General features: G+C 43.6%; 1 protein-coding gene across 3 annotated transcripts in view; it reads right to left on the bottom strand.

Moving 5' to 3' along the window:
* LOC141100595 (glutathione S-transferase 3-like) overlaps positions 1-19,152 on the bottom strand; it is a 99,135-nt gene that overhangs the window by 19,679 nt on the left and 60,304 nt on the right. Inside the window, exon 1 of one of the 3 annotated variants that reach the window (XM_073589168.1) lies at positions 10,650-10,769. The exons of 1 other annotated variant lie outside the window; for it this stretch is intronic. Coding sequence is in view for 1 of the 2 variants with exons in the window: in XM_073589167.1 (XP_073445268.1) it covers positions 1,359-1,374 (16 nt within the window). In the remaining variant the exon portion in view is untranslated. Of the gene's footprint in view, positions 1-1,358; positions 1,390-10,649; positions 10,770-19,152 lie in introns of those variants that run through there. One more of the 3 variants, XM_073589167.1, reaches the window with a different exon arrangement.

The following is a 19,152-nucleotide window of genomic DNA, read 5'->3' as shown; positions in this document are numbered from 1 at the left end:
TTTGGGGGATTTTGGCACAGTCACAACGTGTGACGTGAACTTTCAGATACTGCCAATTGTTACCATACATGAACGGTTCAATAAAAAAATCTAAATTACTATCCATCCTAGTAGACAGCAAGTACAGCTGGCGTCACGCTGGAACATTCAGTATACGCCTTAAAAAAATGCAAGTCACCATACACTCAGTTATATATGGTTTTGGTTATCAGTATGCAGACATTAGGACACACCTAAACATACATACAGTGGATATGGAAAGTATTCACACCCCTTTCAATTTTTCACTCTTTGTTTCATTGCAGCCATTTGGTAAATTCAAAAGAGTTCATTTTTTTCTCATTAATGTACACTCTGCACCCCATCTTGACTGGGAAAAAAAAAAAAAAAAAAAAAAAAAGTAGAAATTCTTGCAAATTTATTAAAAACAAAAAAAACAACTGAAATATCACATGGTCATAAGTATTCAGGCACTTTACTCAGTCTTGAGTAGAAGCACCCTTTTGAGCTAGCACAGCCATGAGTCTTCTTGGGAATGATACTGTCATGGTCACGTATGTCAGGACGCAGATGTTTCCGCAAGGCGAACCCATGTGACACACGTGACCCTGGATACACCGCCTCGAGTGGGGCGAATAAATAATAAAACGTGCAGGTGGATACGCCGCCTCCACCTGGCGAATTTGGGTATTACACGTTATACATACAATAATCAAATAATAAAGGGGGAACCTGGGAAACTATAACAATGGTGGGCCCTGCGATAGGGAATGGGGAAATGGAGACCTCCTAAGCTCCCCTGAGCCAGTGTCCCTGCACTCTTTACATTCCCTAAACAGGCTCCGCACCTGTCGCCGCATGCGTACCTTAACGCCCTTGCTCACCCTGACCCTAAACCCTCACTAGGGAATGGGTCGGTGCTTAGACTAATCCCACCACTGTACTAATAACACACATGAGGAAAGAAACAATACAGGGGAAACACCACTTAGCTTTGCTCTGTTGCGTGCGCTCCTAGCAACAGAGCCCTCCACCTGAGTGCATCTTCTCCTCCACCCAGATCCATCACCATAACAGGATCCTTCACCTTAGTGCAACCTTGGAGCAGAGTCCAACACCAGTTGCAGCTGCTTAGAACCAGAGTCCCAAGGATGAGTTCAGCTGCTGACATGAAGTCGAGCATGCTTGAGTCCAGCTCAGCGGCCAAGTCCCACATGGTGAGTGCCACTCTCCATAGTCGCCACTCCACCAGCCCATGCAGACACTTCCCGCTGACACCATCACGCCATGCCAGCCCTTTGTCCAGACACCATAGCTGAAACACATCCCCCCTGGCTAAGCTGCGCAGGACTCCTCACCAGCTCCATCCTTCATCCAGGCTCTCCAAAAACAGAGTGAACACAAACTCACAATATCACAGGCAGTGATTGCACCCCCTAGCACACCTTTATAGGGTGTCACACCTGATCCCTAATTAAGTGCACAAAAACCTAAAGTGCAATACTGCTAACCACCACCGGGGACAGTCAAGACACCTTGGAACTTTCCAAAGTAAAAAAAGTTCACCCAGTGCAATTTAAAACTGTCAGATCATGACAGATACAAGTTTTTCACACCTGGATTTAGGGATCCTCTGCCATTCTTCCTTGCAGATCCTCTCCAGTTCCGTCAGGTTGGATGGTGAATGTTGGTGGACAGCAATTTTCAGGCCTCTCCAGAGATGCTCAATTGGGTTTAGGTCAGGGCTCTGGCTTGGCCAGTCAAGAATGGTCACAGAGTTGTTCTGAAGCCACTCCTATTTTAGCTTCTCCCACAATTGCTCAGTTTGGCTGGACGGCAAGGTCTAGGAAGACTTCTGGTGGTCCCAAACTTCTTCCATTTAAGGATTATGGAGGTCACTGTGCTCTTAGGTACCTTGAGTACTGCTGAAATTCTTTTGTAACCTTGGTCAGATCTGTGCTTTGCCACAATTCTGTCTCTGAGCCCCTTGGCCAGTTCCTTTGACCTCATGATTCTCATTTGGTCTGACATGCACTGTGAGCTATGAGGTCTTATATAGACAGGTGTGTGCCTTTACAAATCAAGTCCTATCAGTTTAGTTAAACACAGCTGGACTCCAATGAAGGAGTAAATCCATCTCAAGGAGGATCACAAGGGAATGGACAGCATGTGACTTAAATATAAGTGTCTGAGCAAAGGGTCTGACTACTTATGACCATGTGATATTTTAAGTTTTTCTTTTTCAATAAATTTGCAAAAATTTCTACATTTCTGTTTTTTTCAGTCACGATGCAGAGTGTACATTAATGAGAGAAAAAAAATGAACTTTTTTTTGAATTTACCAAATGGCTGCAATGAAACAAAGTGAAAAATTTAAAGGGGTCTGAATACTTTCCATACCCACTGTATATGACACACATACACATTACAACTGGACTTAGAGACCTTACACGGTATGTCCGTTCTATACGGTTTGGCCATCAGCATGCAGAGAATCGGAAGCATCTAAACACGTTACACAAATATTATGGCACAGGGCTAGCGCTAGTAAGTGATGGGGCTCATTGCACCTGGAGGCCCGGTCTGCCCAGGTTTCAACTAGTAACATCCAACATACATAAAAAAGGTGGATGTGTAAACTGAATATATAGAGCAGGCTCAGGAGCTGAACCTGTTCCATACAGTACAGGTTAATGGTAACCGTTGAAGCACAGTGCACCTCACCCAGAGGTGTGGTCCCCATAACCAGGTAAGGTGAGTGCACCCCACCAGATTCCAACACCCACACCAGTAGTGTAGCAGAGCACCCTTTATGGCTCCCTGCTTGGAACACGAAGAGTGCTGGAAGGTGGGCGTAGCGTAGCTTAGAGGGAGTAGAATAGAAAGCAAGATCAGATCCCTCTGAGAGAGGGAAAGCAGAAGGACTGTCTGCAGCAGCACTACTGCTTAGAGGCTGCTGGACGGATTGGAATACAAGGGAAGATCCCTAGGAAAGAAAGTTCTTCTGGGACACGGCTGGAGCGAGCTCCCCGTGGGTCCCTTATCCACGCTGACTACAAGTCAGATGGAGGGAGAAACTGGTCACAAAGGGAACAGCCCCTAGCCTAGATCGCATTCTTCAGGGTGCCACTAGCAAGCCGACAGCTTTGGTTACTTTATGGACCATCGCCCCTACCACAGTTAGTCCGACTGAAAAGGCGCTATATAGAATCACAGAAACGGTGAGGCGTTTGAACAGGATTCACAGCTGCTGGCCCAGAACGATAACTGTGAAGTGCTGGAGTGGAAGGAAGGTGTTTTAGCAGCAAATTGTTTGGTAACGACCAGGAAAGGCACACACTGACTGGGAAAGCTGCATTTCATTTTATCTGGAGGTTGGCTGGACCTCTCACCTGGAGGACGCAGCACTGAAGCGGGCATCTGGGTGTACAGCAGAACTGTGAGTAAAGCCCACTGAACTACAAGCCACTGTGTCCTCCGCATTCTTTCTGCGCCACTCCTCCAGCACTGCTACATCTTCCCTTCTACATCACCTCAACATCTACCACACATATCTCTTCTGCCCTGCGACTACAGCTCTCCCTGTGGAGAGCTCAACATCTCAGCTGCACCCCACATCTGTCCCAGAGAAGCAACACTGCAGCGCTGGTCAAATCTGACCAGAAACCACAGGTGGCATCACGATTCACTACATAAACTTTATCCCCATTCAATTCAACCCCTTTTACATGACCGCCTGGGGCCACGGACCGGGTCACCGCCACTGTGACATCTCCCATTGAAGTCAACGGGCCTGGCGCCGAGTATCCCACGGCCTCTGGGGCGCGTCACCAGCAAAGTAAAAGAGAATCCTGAAGGGTCATGCACACATTGAGTATTTGCAGATTTTGGTGCAGAAAATAATCTGCATGTCAATTGGCTGTTCTTTTCCACCCACTTAATGCCCTGAAGAAAAAAAAAAAGCAACGTTTTTGAGGCTGCATTTTCCTGCCAAGAGATGCAGAAAATTCTGCAATCAAATACTCAGTCTAATCCAACTAAGGTGTAAGGAGGAAAAATACAGGACATCATTTGTGCCGACTGCTATGGGAATGTATAACCATTACGGAAGAGGGAAAAGCCTGAAAGTGAATTGTTGTTTTATTGCATATAACCTGCAGATAATTGGGTATGACCTGTGTATAACCTGTCAGAAAGAACAGTAATGTACGACATTCTTCTGCCAATGCTACGGTTTTGTTTCTATTAAGTAATTCATGTTCTTGTTTATATTGTGCTGCTGCGATCCTACAATTTCCTTAGGGATCAATAAAGTGTATTATACAAGCATATACCATACATAGTACACACGGGCATATATAAACTAGGCACACACAAACACACGCAATGACAGCTGTGTGATGCACATCTTCTGATTTACTTTTCATTTTAAATAAGCCTCACTATAGGAAACTTGCTTTTTTACTAGACAAACTGGAGCATTTTTTTTGTGTCATTTTACCCAACACATGTTAGTTTTAATATTGTTTTACCTTAAATTTTTTTTGGGGAGCGGGGGGGGGGGGGGGGGGATTTAGTGGAAAGAGGGGGGAGGAAAAAAAAAAAAAAAACACACACTTTTTTATACACACCAATCACTAAGTCATCTGTTCACTGAATTGTATTGGCAAGCGATAGATGCTACTGCACGTGCGCCGCCACTATTTTGCTGCAAACATTTTTTTCCCCTCAAAGACCACAATAGGAACTGCAAAAGCGCAGTATTTAAATTAGGGGGCAGGTCAGTGACCCACCATAAGCCCATACAGATGAATATGTAATCAGAGCACCACACACAGGCCACCCCAAATCACGAGACTCATTAACTCAAAACTGAAAATAAAGACTACCCAAACTACCACAAGACGGATTTCATCAACCAAGGTAACATTTTAATCAGTATAACGTCGCCAACCTGACACTGTCTGTAGTTTACTCTGCACAATCCTGCTGACAGGTTCCCTTTAAAGCTGGGTATATATATTATCTGACTAGTATAGAAAAGACTGCACTTCAAAGATTTTTTTTATTTATTATAACCAAGCCAAAAGATCAGGTCACCTAATGAGCCTGGTTGTTGGGCTCTCCATGCATGTGTCATGACTGTCACCCGGCTGCCACACATGCAGCTGTGGAGCCGAACAGCTGATCAGGAAGCCGGGTTCCCTCTGCAGCTTATTCGGTGAGTGCTATAGCTTGCCGAATAAGCAGGGACCCGAGCAAATTCGCTCAACTCTAGTCATAACAGCTCCTGCAGGTGCAATATGTGGAAGTCACAACACTTATCTACATAAGGCCGGGGTCACACTCGTGAGTGTGATGCACGAGTCTCTCGCATCAATACCTGGCACTGCCGCCAGAACTCGGACCAGAGTGGGCGGCTGCTACGCAAGTGTGGCCACAGCCTTAATGTATATAGTATTTTAATGAATTATTAGACAGAAGAAGTTATTGAACTAGGAATCAACAGTAGCAATAAATTCACTTTGCCAATAGAAGGATTAAATAGTTAATAGAACTGACTGAGTAGAATTCCTAAACCATGAACTGTGACAGATCAGCTCAGAAGACAAGTAGAACCATTCAGTTTCATATGATGCCTATGAACAGGGTGTGGCTGGCGCCACAGGATAGTCTTGTATATACACATATCTTGGCATCTTCCCTGGCGCTTATAACTATGGATGAGGTGGACTGGTGACGTGAGGTCAGAACCCCTTTACATGTGCTCACTGCATGGTTTCTTCACTTTGCGATTGTAGAATGGTCAAACTTTAGACAACTTTTTACACCTCCCAATGTAGAAAAAGGGGCATTGCTAGAAGGAGCCGCACAATTTAGTTGTTTCACATTCATTACATGAATGCCATCCTGATAAATATGGCACCATTTAGGCCTTTTTCACAGTCACATATAATATAGGATTTCACAAAATATAAAGACAAGACGCCTACGACAAGGAGACTGGATAGACCGGCTTCATTCATCACTCAGATACCAATGGACATTTGTTACATACGGTAGATAAAGGGTTATTCCCAAGATGGGAGTCCATACCCACAGGATAGGGGATACCTTGCTGGGACCTCAAGCAATCCTGAAAATAAGGCCAGCCATGAATGGTGGTGTTGAATATGCAATTTGTGGTGATGGTCTACAGGTTCCTGGGTTCCAAAGCAGTCAGATCCCCCCAGTTATCAGCAAGATATACCTTAGCCTGTGGACTGAGGGTAATTTACCATTTTGGGAATAACCCTTTAATCCCAACAGTAGTATATCATATCCCATAGGTATTACATATTCTCTTACATAATTACTACACAAGATCCACTATATCACTTTTTGCTGCTTTGTCTTTAGGAAAATCTGCTGAAAACGAGGGGATCAGACATGATTATCACTGCAGTCTGACCTCGAGTCTTCCCAGACAGACGGACGCAAGAATACCCACCAATCACACTTTTTCTTGGATATGGAGACCCTAGAGCGCCATTAAAAAAAAAAAAAAATGCGGTATAGAAAGCCTGAGCTTACCTATACAGGGAAAAAGTATCCCTGCTGGACAGCCTTTGTGTGATACTTGGCACCCATACAGTGCTTGTGGCACACGCTGGGAGTCTCTACCCCTGGATAGGCATGACTTTCTCTATAGCAGTCAGTTACATAAGACAGTCTGGATTCCACTGTTGCCATTAATTGTGGGGATGGGCTGGAGACAGAGGTTAGGGCCTGCTGGAACAGTATTCCCTCCTAGGCAATCCCTGGGGGCACCAGTGCTGCTCGGGTGCCATGTAGAGGGGCTGCTGCTCAGGATTCCTGGTAGAGACCCTGGCTGCCGCACTTTCCTATTCAGGTCTCCTAGTGGAGACCCTGGCTGCCGCACTTTCCTATTCAGGTCTCCTAGTGGAGACCCTGGCTGCCGCACTTTCCTATTCAGGTCTCCTAGTGGAGACCCTGGCTGCCGCACTTTCCTATTCAGGTCTCCTAGTGGAGACCCTGGCTGCCGCACTTTCCTATTCAGGTCTCCTAGTGGAGACCCTGGCTGCCGCACTTTCCTATTCAGGTCTCCTAGTGGAGACCCTGGCTGCCGCACTTTCCTATTCAGGTCTCCTAGTGGAGACCCTGGCTGCCGCACTTTCCTATTCAGGTCTCCTAGTGGAGACCCTGGCTGCCGCTCTTTCCTATTCAGGTCTCCTAGTGGAGGCCCTGGCTGCCGCACTTTCCTATTCAGGTCTCCTAGTGGAGACCCTGGCTGCCGCACTTTCCTATTCAGGTCTCCTAGTGGAGACCCTGGCTGCCGCACTTTCCTATTCAGGTCTCCTAGTGGAGACCCTGGCTGCCGCACTTTCCTATTCAGGTCTCCTAGTGGAGACCCTGGCTGCCGCACTTTCCTATTCAGGTCTCCTAGTGGAGACCCTGGCTGCCACACTTTCCTATTCAGGTTTCCTAGTGGAGACCCTGGCTGCCGCACTTTCCTATTCAGGTTTCCTAGTGGAGACCCTGGCTGCCGCACTTTCCTATTCAGGATTCCTAGTGGAGACCCTGGCTGTCGCACTTTCCTATTCAGGTCTCCTAGTGGAGACCCTGGCTGCCGCACTTTCCTATTCAGGTCTCCTAGTGGAGACCCTGGCTGCCGCACTTTCCTATTCAGGTTTCCTGATGGAGACCCTCACTGGTGTACTTTCCTAGTGGAGACCCTCACTGCCGCACTTTCCTATTCAGGTTTCCTGGTGGAGACCCTCGCTGCCGCACTTTCCTATTCAGGTTTCCTAGTGGAGACCCTGGCTGCCGCACTTTCCTATTCAGGATTCCTAGTGGAGACCCTCGCTGCCGCACTTTCCTAGTCAGGTTTCCTAGTGGAGACCCTGGCTGCCGCACTTTCCTATTCAGGATTCCTAGTGGAGACCCTCGCTGCCGCACTTTCCTAGTCAAGTTTCCTAGTGGAGACCCTGGCTGCCGCACTTTCCTAGTCAGGATTCCTAGTGGAGACCCTGGCTGCCGCACTTTCCTATTCAGGTCTCCTAGTGGAGACCCTGGCTGCCGCACTTTCCTATTCAGGTCTCCTAGTGGAGACCCTGGCTGCCGCACTTTCCTATTCAGGTCTCCTAGTGGAGACCCTGGCTGCCGCACTTTCCTATTCAGGTCTCCTAGTGGAGACCCTGGCTGCCGCACTTTCCTATTCAGGTCTCCTAGTGGAGACCCTGGCTGCCGCACTTTCCTATTCAGGTCTCCTAGTGGAGACCCTGGCTGCCGCACTTTCCTATTCAGGTCTCCTAGTGGAGACCCTGGCTGCCGCACTTTCCTATTCAGGTCTCCTAGTGGAGACCCTGGCTGTCGCACTTTCCTATTCAGGTCTCCTAGTGGAGACCCTGGCTGCCGCACTTTCCTATTCAGGTCTCCTAGTGGAGACCCTGGCTGCCGCAGTTTCCTATTCAGGTTTCCTGATGGAGACCCTCACTGGTGTACTTTCCTAGTGGAGACCCTCACTGCCGCACTTTCCTATTCAGGTTTCCTGGTGGAGACCCTCGCTGCCGCACTTTCCTATTCAGGTTTCCTAGTGGAGACCCTCACTGCCGCACTTTCCTATTCAGGTTTCCTGGTGGAGACCCTCGCTGCCGCACTTTCCTATTCAGGTTTCCTAGTGGAGACCCTGGCTGCCGCACTTTCCTATTCAGGATTCCTAGTGGAGACCCTGGCTGCCGCACTTTCCTATTCAGGTTTCCTAGTGGAGACCCTGGCTGCCGCAGTTTCCTATTCAGGTTTCCTGATGGAGACCCTCACTGGTGTACTTTCCTAGTGGAGACCCTCACTGCCGCACTTTCCTATTCAGGTTTCCTGGTGGAGACCCTCGCTGCCGCACTTTCCTATTCAGGTTTCCCGGTGGAGACCCTCGCTGCTGTACTTTCCTAGTGGAGACCCTCGCTGCTGCACTTTCCTATTCAGGTTTCCTGGTGGAGACCCTGGCTGCCGCACTTTCCTAGTGGAGACCCTGGCTGCCGCACTTTCCTAGTGGAGACCCTGGCTGCCGCACTTTCCTAGTGGAGACCCTGGCTGCCGCACTTTCCTAGTGGAGACCCTGGCTGCCGCACTTTCCTAGTGGAGACCCTGGCTGCCGCACTTTCCTAGTGGAGACCCTGGCTGCCGCACTTTCCTATTCAGGTTTCCTAGTGGAGACCCTGGCTGCCGCACTTTCCTATTCAGGTTTCCTAGTGGAGACCCTGGCTGCCGCACTTTCCTATTCAGGTTTCCTAGTGGAGACCCTGGCTGCCGCACTTTCCTATTCAGGTTTCCTAGTGGAGACCCTGGCTGCCGCACTTTCCTATTCAGGTTTCCTAGTGGAGACCCTGGCTGCCGCACTTTCCTATTCAGGTTTCCTAGTGGAGACCCTGGCTGCCGCACTTTCCTATTCAGGTTTCCTAGTGGAGACCCTGGCTGCCACACTTTCCTATTCAGGTTTCCTAGTGGAGACCCTGGCTGCCACACTTTCCTATTCAGGTTTCCTAGTGGAGACCCTGGCTGCCACACTTTCCTATTCAGGTTTCCTAGTGGAGACCCTGGCTGCCACACTTTCCTATTCAGGTTTCCTAGTGGAGACCCTGGCTGCCACACTTTCCTATTCAGGTTTCCTAGTGGAGACCCTGGCTGCCACACTTTCCTATTCAGGTTTCCTAGTGGAGACCCTGGCTGCCACACTTTCCTATTCAGGTTTCCTAGTGGAGATCCTGGCTGCCACACTTTCCTATTCAGGTTTCCTAGTGGAGACCCTCGCTGCCGCACTTTCCTATTCAGGTTTCCTGGTGGAGACCCTCGCTGCTGTACTTTCCTAGTGGAGACCCTCGCTGCTGCACTTTCCTATTCAGGTTTCCTGATGGAGACCCTCACTGGTGTACTTTCCTAGTGGAGACCCTCGCTGCCGCACTTTCCTATTCAGGTTTCCCGGTGGAGACCCTCGCTGCCGCATTTTCCTATTCAGGTTTCCCGGTGGAGACCCTCGCTGCTGTACTTTCCTAGTGGAGACCCTCGCTGCCGCACTTTCCTATTCAGGTTTCCTGATGGAGACCCTCACTGGTGTACTTTCCTAGTGGAGACCCTCGCTGCCGCACTTTCCTATTCAGGTTTCCTGATGGAGACCCTCACTGGTGTACTTTCCTAGTGGAGACCCTCGCTGCCGCACTTTCCTATTCAGGTTTCCCGCTGGAGACCCTCGCTGCTGTACTTTCCTAGTGGAGACCCTCGCTGCCGCACTTTCCTATTCAGGTTTCCTGGTGGAGACCCTCACTGCCGCACTTTCCTAGTGGAGACCCTCACTGCCTCACTTTCCTGTTAGTGCAGACTCTCAGTCTTCCACACTCACACACTGATACTTAGGAAAGTGAAGCAGAGGCAGTAGCACTAGCATCAATAGCAATGCCCATCCTCGGATGGCAGTGCACTGATCTCAGAGCATGGAGACCTGTAGTATTTCGTCCGGGGGCGACTGATAGCAGAGATCTATCGTACCCTGTCACTTTCCTTACAATGCACCTCCATACTGCCAGTACTGTACGGTCACACTGCGCTCTGCACAGCCACCTGATGACTCTGGGGGCGTCCAGCCGCTGATCACTCACCTCCACCCGCGCCGCTCACCAGATCACAAGGAGACAGAGGAGCAGCAAAGGAAAGTCTGAAAGAGGGGCGGGGGCGGCAAAGGGGCGGGGTCCTATTAACCAATCGAGCAACCTGGCTGCCAAAGGAAAGTCGTTCTTGTTCAGAACGTATTCTCTGTATTAATTACTGTGAGAATAAAGCAGAATGGTTACAGGAGTACAAATATCATTACAGTGAGTACAGAGCAGCATCATTACTGTAGTACAAATATCATTACAGTGAGTACAGAGCAGCATCATTACTGGAGTACAAATATCATTACAGTGAGTATAGAGCAGCATCGTTACTGGAGTACAAATATCATTACAGTGAGTACAGAGCAGCATCATTACTGGAGTACAAATATCATTACAGTGAGTACAGAGCAGCATCATTACTGGAGTACAAATATCATTACAGTGAGTATAGAGCAGCATCGTTACTGGAGTACTAATATCATTACAGTGAGTACAGAAAAGTATCATTACTGGAGTACAAATATCATTACAGTGAGTACAGAGCAGCATCGTTACTGGAGTACAAATATCATTACAGTGAGTACAGAGCAGTATCATTACTGGAGTACAAATATCATTACAGTGAGTATAGAGCAGCATCATTACTGGAGTACAAATATCATTACAGTGAGTACAGAGCAGCATCGTTACTGGAGTACAAATATCATTACAGTGAGTACACAGCAGTATCATTACTGGAGTACAAATATCATTACAGTGAGTACAGAGCAGCATCATTACTGGAGTACAAATATTACAGTGAGTACAGAGCAGTATCATTACTGGAGTACAAATATCATTACAGTGAGTACAGAGCAGCATCGTTACTGGAGTACAAATATCATTGCAGTGAGTATAGAGCAGCATCGTTACTGGAGTACAAATATCATTACAGTGAGTACAGAGCAGCATCATTACTGGAGTACTAATATTACAGTGAGTACAGAGCAGCATTATTACTGGAGTACAAATATCATTACAGTGAGTATAGAGCAGCATCGTTACTTGAGTACAAATATCATTACAGTGAGTACAGAGCAGCATCATTACTGGAGTACAAATATCATTACAGTGAGTACAGAGCAGCATCATTACTGGAGTACAAATATCATTACAGTGAGTACAGAGCAGCATCATTACTGGAGTACAAATATCATTACAGTGAGTATAGAGCAGCATCGTTACTGGAGTACAAATATCATTACAGTGAGTACAGAGCAGTATCATTACTGGAGTACAAATATCATTACAGTGAGTACAGAGCAGCATCATTACTGGAGTACAAATATCATTACAGTGAGTACAGAGCAGTATCATTACTGGAGTACAAATATTACAGTGAGTACAGAGCAGCATCATTACTGGAGTACAAATATCATTACAGTGAGTACAGAGCAGCATCATTACTGGAGTACAAATATCATTACAGTGAGTATAGAGCAGCATCGTTACTGGAGTACAAATATCATTACAGTGAGTACAGAGCAGTATCATTACTGGAGTACAAATATCATTACAGTGAGTACAGAGCAGCATCATTACTGGAGTACAAATATCATTACAGTGAGTACAGAGCAGTATCATTACTGGAGTACAAATATTACAGTGAGTACAGAGCAGCATCATTACTGGAGTACAAATATCATTACAGTGAGTACAGAGCAGCATCATTACTGGAGTACAAATATCATTACAGTGAGTATAGAGCAGCATCGTTACTGGAGTACAAATATCATTACAGTGAGTACAGAGCAGTATCATTACTGGAGTACAAATATCATTACAGTGAGTACAGAGCAGCATCATTACTGGAGTACAAATATCATTACAGTGAGTACATAGCAGTATCATTACTGGAGTACAAATATTACAGTGAGTACAGAGCAGCATCGTTACTGGAGTACAAATATCATTGCAGTGAGTATAGAGCAGCATCGTTACTGGAGTACAAATATCATTACAGTGAGTACAGAGCAACATCGTTACTGGAGTACAAATATCATTGCAGTGAGTATAGAGCAGCATTATTACTGGAGTACAAATATCATTACAGTGAGTACAGAGCAGCATCATTACTGGAGTACAAATATCATTACAGTGAGTATAGAGCAGCATCATTACTGGAGTACAAATATCATTACAGTGAGTATAGAGCAGCATTATTACTGGAGTACAAATATCATTACAGTGAGTACAGAGCAGCATCATTACTGGAGTACAAATATCATTACAGTGAGTACAGAGCAGCATTATTACTGGAGTACAAATATCATTACAGTGAGTATAGAGCAGCATCATTACTGGAGTACAAATATCATTACAGTGAGTACAGAGCAGCATCATTACTGGAGTACAAATATAATTACAGTGAGTATAGAGCAGCATCGTTACTGGAGTACAAATATCATTACAGTGAGTACAGAGCAGCATCATTACTGGAGTACAAATATCATTACAGTGAGTACAGAGCAGCATCATTACTGGAGTACAAATATCATTACAGTGAGTACAGAGCAGCATCATTACTGGAGTACAAATATAATTACAGTGAGTATAGAGCAGCATCGTTACTGGAGTACAAATATCATTACAGTGAGTACAGAGCAGTATCATTACTGGAGTACAAATATCATTACAGTGAGTACAGAGCAGCATCATTACTGGAGTACAAATATCATTACAGTGAGTACAGAGCAGTATCATTACTGGAGTACAAATATTACAGTGAGTACAGAGCAGCATCGTTACTGGAGTACTAATATCATTGCAGTGAGTATAGAGCAGCATCGTTACTGGAGTACAAATATCATTACAGTGAGTACAGAGCAGCATCGTTACTGGAGTACAAATATCATTGCAGTGAGTATAGAGCAGCATTATTACTGGAGTACAAATATCATTACAGTGAGTACAGAGCAGCATCATTACTGGAGTACAAATATCATTACAGTGAGTATAGAGCAGCATCGTTACTGGAGTACAAATATCATTACAGTGAGTACAGAGCAGCATCATTACTGGAGTACAAATATCATTACAGTGAGTACAGAGCAGCATCATTACTGGAGTACAAATATCATTACAGTGAGTACAGAGCAGCATCATTACTGGAGTACAAATATCATTACAGTGAGTATAGAGCAGCATCGTTACTGGAGTACAAATATCATTACAGTGAGTACAGAGCAGTATCATTACTGGAGTACAAATATCATTACAGTGAGTACAGAGCAGCATCATTACTGGAGTACAAATATCATTACAGTGAGTACAGAGCAGTATCATTACTGGAGTACTAATATTACAGTGAGTACAGAGCAGCATTATTACTGGAGTACAAATATCATTACAGTGAGTATAGAGCAGCAACGTTACTGGAGTACAAATATCATTACAGTGAGTACAGAGCAGCATCATTACTGGAGTACAAATATCATTACAGTGAGTACAGAGCAGCATCATTACTGGAGTACAAATATCATTACAGTGAGTACAGAGCAGCATCATTACTGGAGTACAAATATCATTACAGTGAGTATAGAGCAGCATCGTTACTGGAGTACAAATATCATTACAGTGAGTACAGAGCAGTATCATTACTGGAGTACAAATATCATTACAGTGAGTACAGAGCAGCATCATTACTGGAGTACAAATATCATTACAGTGAGTACAGAGCAGTATCATTACTGGAGTACAAATATTACAGTGAGTACAGAGCAGCATCGTTACTGGAGTACAAATATCATTGCAGTGAGTATAGAGCAGCATCGTTACTGGAGTACAAATATCATTACAGTGAGTACAGAGCAGCATCGTTACTGGAGTACAAACATCATTGCAGTGAGTATAGAGCAGCATTATTACTGGAGTACAAATATCATTACAGTGAGTACAGAGCAGCATCATTACTGGAGTACAAATATCATTACAGTGAGTATAGAGCAGCATCATTACTGGAGCACAAATATCATTACAGTGAGTATAGAGCAGCATTATTACTGGAGTACAAATATCATTACAGTGAGTACAGAGCAGCATCATTACTGGAGTACAAATATCATTACAGTGAGTACAGAGCAGCATTATTACTGGAGTACAAATATCATTACAGTGAGTATAGAGCAGCATCGTTACTGGAGTACAAATATCATTACAGTGAGTACAGAGCAGCATCATTACTGGAGTACAAATATCATTACAGTGAGTACAGAGCAGCATCATTACTGGAGTACAAATATCATTACAGTGAGTACAGAGCAGCATCATTACTGGAGTACAAATATCATTACAGTGAGTATAGAGCAGCATCGTTACTGGAGTACAAATATCATTACAGTGAGTACAGAGCAGTATCATTACTGGAGTACAAATATCATTACAGTGAGTACAGAGCAGCATCATTACTGGAGTACAAATATCATTACAGTGAGTACAGAGCAGTATCATTACTGGAGTACAAATATTACAGTGAGTACAGAGCAGCATCGTTACTGGAGTACTAATATCATTGCAGTGAGTATAGAGCAGCATCGTTACTGGAGTACAAATACCATTACAGTGAGTACAGAGCAGCATCGTTACTGGAGTACAAATATCATTGCAGTGAGTATAGAGCAGCATTATTACTGGAGTACAAATATCATTACAGTGAGTACAGAGCAGCATCATTACTGGAGTACAAATATCATTACAGTGAGTATAGAGCAGCATCATTACTGGAGTACAAATATCATTACAGTGAGTATAGAGCAGCATTATTACTGGAGTACAAATATCATTACAGTGAGTACAGAGCAGCATCATTACTGGAGTACAAATATCATTACAGTGAGTACAGAGCAGCATTATTACTGGAGTACTAATATCATTACAGTGAGTATAGAGCAGCATCGTTACTGGAGTACAAATATCATTGCAGTGAGTACAGAGCAGCATCATTACTGGAGTACAAATATCATTACAGTGAGTACAGAGCAGTATCAATACTGGAGTACAAATATCATTACAGTGAGTATAGAGCAGCATCATTACTGGAGTACAAATATCATTACAGTGAGTATAGAGCAGCATCATTACTGGAGTACAAATATCATTGCAGTGAGTACAGAGCAGCATCATTACTGGAGTACAAATATCATTACTGTGAGTACAGAGCAGCATCATTACTGGAGAACAAATATCATTACAGTGAGTATAGAGCAGCATCATTACTGGAGTACAAATATCATTACAGTGAGTATAGAGCAGCATTATTACTGGAGTACTAATATCATTACAGTGAGTAGAGAGCAGCATCGTTACTGGAGTACAAATATCATTGCAGTGAGTACAGAGCAGCATCTTTACTGGAGTACAAATATCATTACAGTGAGTACAGAGCAGCATCATTACTGGAGTACAAATATCATTACAGTGAGTACAGAGCAGCATCATTACTGGAGTACAAATATCATTACAGTGAGTATAGAGCAGCATCATTACTGGAGTACAAATATCATTACAGTGAGTACAGAGCAGCATTATTACTGGAGTACAAATATCATTACAGTGAGTACAGAGCAGCATTATTACTGGAGTACTAATATCATTACAGTGAGTACAGAGCAGCATCGTTACTGGAGTACTAATATCATTACAGTGAGTACAGAGCAGCATCGTTACTGGAGTACAAATATCATTGCAATGAGTACAGAGCAGTATCATTACTGGAGTACAAATATCATTACAGTGAGTACAGAGCAGTATCATTACTGGAGTACAAATATCATTGCAGTGAGTACAGAGCAGTATCATTACTGGAGTACTAATATCATTACAGTAAGTATAGAGCAGTATCATTACTGGAGTACTAATATCATTACAGTAAGTATAGAGCAGTATCATTACTGGAGTACAAATATCATTACAGTGAATACAGAGAAGTATCATTACTGGAGTACTAATATTACAGTGAGTACAGAGCAGTATCATTACTGGAGTACAAATATCATTGCAGTGAGTACAGAGCAATATCATTACTGGAGTACAAATATCATTACAGTGAGTACAGAGCAGCATCATTACTGGAGTACAAATATCATTACAGTGAGTACAGAGCAGTATCATTACTGGAGTACAAATATATTACAGTGAGTACAGAGCAGTATCAATACTGGAGTACAAATATCATTACAGTGAGTACAGAGCAATATCATTACTGGAGTACAAATATCATTACAGTGAGTACAGAGCAGTATCATTACTGGAGTACTAATATTACAGTGAGTACAGAGCAGTATCATTACTGGAGTACAAATATTGCAGTGAGTACAGAGCAGCATCATTACTGGAGTACAAATATCATTATAGTGAGAACAGAGCAGCACCATTACTGGAGTACTAATATTACAGTGAGTACAGAGCAGCATCATTACTGGAGTACTAATATTACAGTGAGTACAGAGCAGTATCATTACTGGAGTACAAATATCATTGCAGTGAGTACAGAGCAGTATCATTACTGGAGTACTAATATCATTACAGTAAGTATAGAGCAGTATCATTGCTGGAGTACAAATATCATTACAGTGAATACAGAGCAGTATCATTACTGGAGTACTAATATTACAGTGAGTACAGAGCAGTATCATTACTGGAGTACAAATACCATTGCAGTGAGTACAGAGCAGCATCATTACTGAAGTACAAATATCATTACATTGAGTACAGAGCAATATCATTACTGGAGTACAAATATCATTACAGTGAGTACAGAGCAGCATCATTACTGGAGTACTAATATTACAGTGAGTACAGAGCAGTATCATTACTGGAGTACAAATATTGCAGTGAGTACAGAGCGGCATCATTACTGGAGTACAAATATCATTACAGTGAGTACAGAGCAGTATCATTACTGGAGTACTAATATTACAGTGAGTACAGAGCAGTATCATTACTGGAGTATAAATATTGCAGTGAGTACAGAGCGGCATCATTACTGGAGTACAAATATCATTACAGTGAGTACAGAGCAGCACCATTACTGGAATACTAATATTACAGTGAGTACAGAGCATCATCATTACTGGACTACTAATATTACAGTGAGTACAGAGCAGTATCATTACTGGAGTACTAATATCATTGTAGTGAGTACAGAGCAGCATCATTACTGGAGTACTAATATTACAGTGAGTACAGAGCAGCATCATTACTGGAGTACTAATATAATTACAGTAAGTATAGAGCAGTATCATTACTGGAGTACAAATATCATTACAGTGAATACAGAGCAGCATCATTACTGGAGTACTAATACATTACAGTGAGTACAGAACAGCATCATTACTGGAGTACCAATATTACAGTGAGTACAGAGCAGTATCATTACTGGAGTACAAATATCATTACAGTGAGTACAGAGCGGCATCATTACTGGAGTACAAATATTACAGTGAGTACAGAACAGCATCATTACTGGAGTACAAATATCATTGCAGTGAGTACAGAGCAGTATCATTACTGGAGTACTAATATCATTACAGTAAGTATAGAGCAGTATCATTACTGGAGTACTAATATCATTACAGTAAGTATAGAGCAGTATCATTACTGGAGTACAAATATCATTACAGTGAATACAGAGAAGTATCATTACTGGAGTACTAATATTACAGTGAGTACAGAGCAGTATCATTACTGGAGTACAAATATCATTGCAGTGAGTACAGAGCAATATCATTACTGGAGTACAAATATCATTACAGTGAGTACAGAGCAGCATCATTACTGGAGTACAAATATCATTACAGTGAGTACAGAGCAGTATCATTACTGGAGTACAAATATATTACAGTGAGTACAGAGCAGTATCAATACTGGAGTACAAATATCATTACAGTGAGTACAGAGCAATATCATTACTGGAGTACAAATATCATTACAGTGAGTACAGAGCAGTATCATTACTGGAGTACTAATATTACAGTGAGTACAGAGCAGTATCATTACTGGAGTACAAATATTGCAGTGAGTACAGAGCAGCATCATTACTGGAGTACAAATATCATTATAGTGAGAACAGAGCAGCACCATTACTGGAGTACTAATATTACAGTGAGTACAGAGCAGCATCATTACTGGAGTACTAATATTACAGTGAGTACAGAGCAGTATCATTACTGGAGTACAAATATCATTGCAGTGAGTACAGAGCAGTATCATTACTGGAGTACTAATATCATTACAGTAAGTATAGAGCAGTATCATTGCTGGAGTACAAATATCATTACAGTGAATACAGAGCAGTATCATTACTGGAGTACTAATATTACAGTGAGTACAGAGCAGTATCATTACTGGAGTACAAATACCATTGCAGTGAGTACAGAGCAGCATCATTACTGGAGTACAAATATCATTACATTGAGTACAGAGCAATATCATTACTGGAGTACTAATATTACAGTGAGTACAGAGCAGT

Source organism: Dendrobates tinctorius, unplaced genomic scaffold (assembly GCF_039654945.1).
Source record: "Dendrobates tinctorius isolate UK_male_01 unplaced genomic scaffold, ASM3965494v1 ptg000107l, whole genome shotgun sequence".
Classification (NCBI taxonomy): Eukaryota; Metazoa; Chordata; class Amphibia; order Anura; family Dendrobatidae; genus Dendrobates; species Dendrobates tinctorius.
The sequence above is the reverse complement of the archived record's forward strand: the minus strand, read 5'-3'. Positions and strand labels throughout refer to the sequence as shown.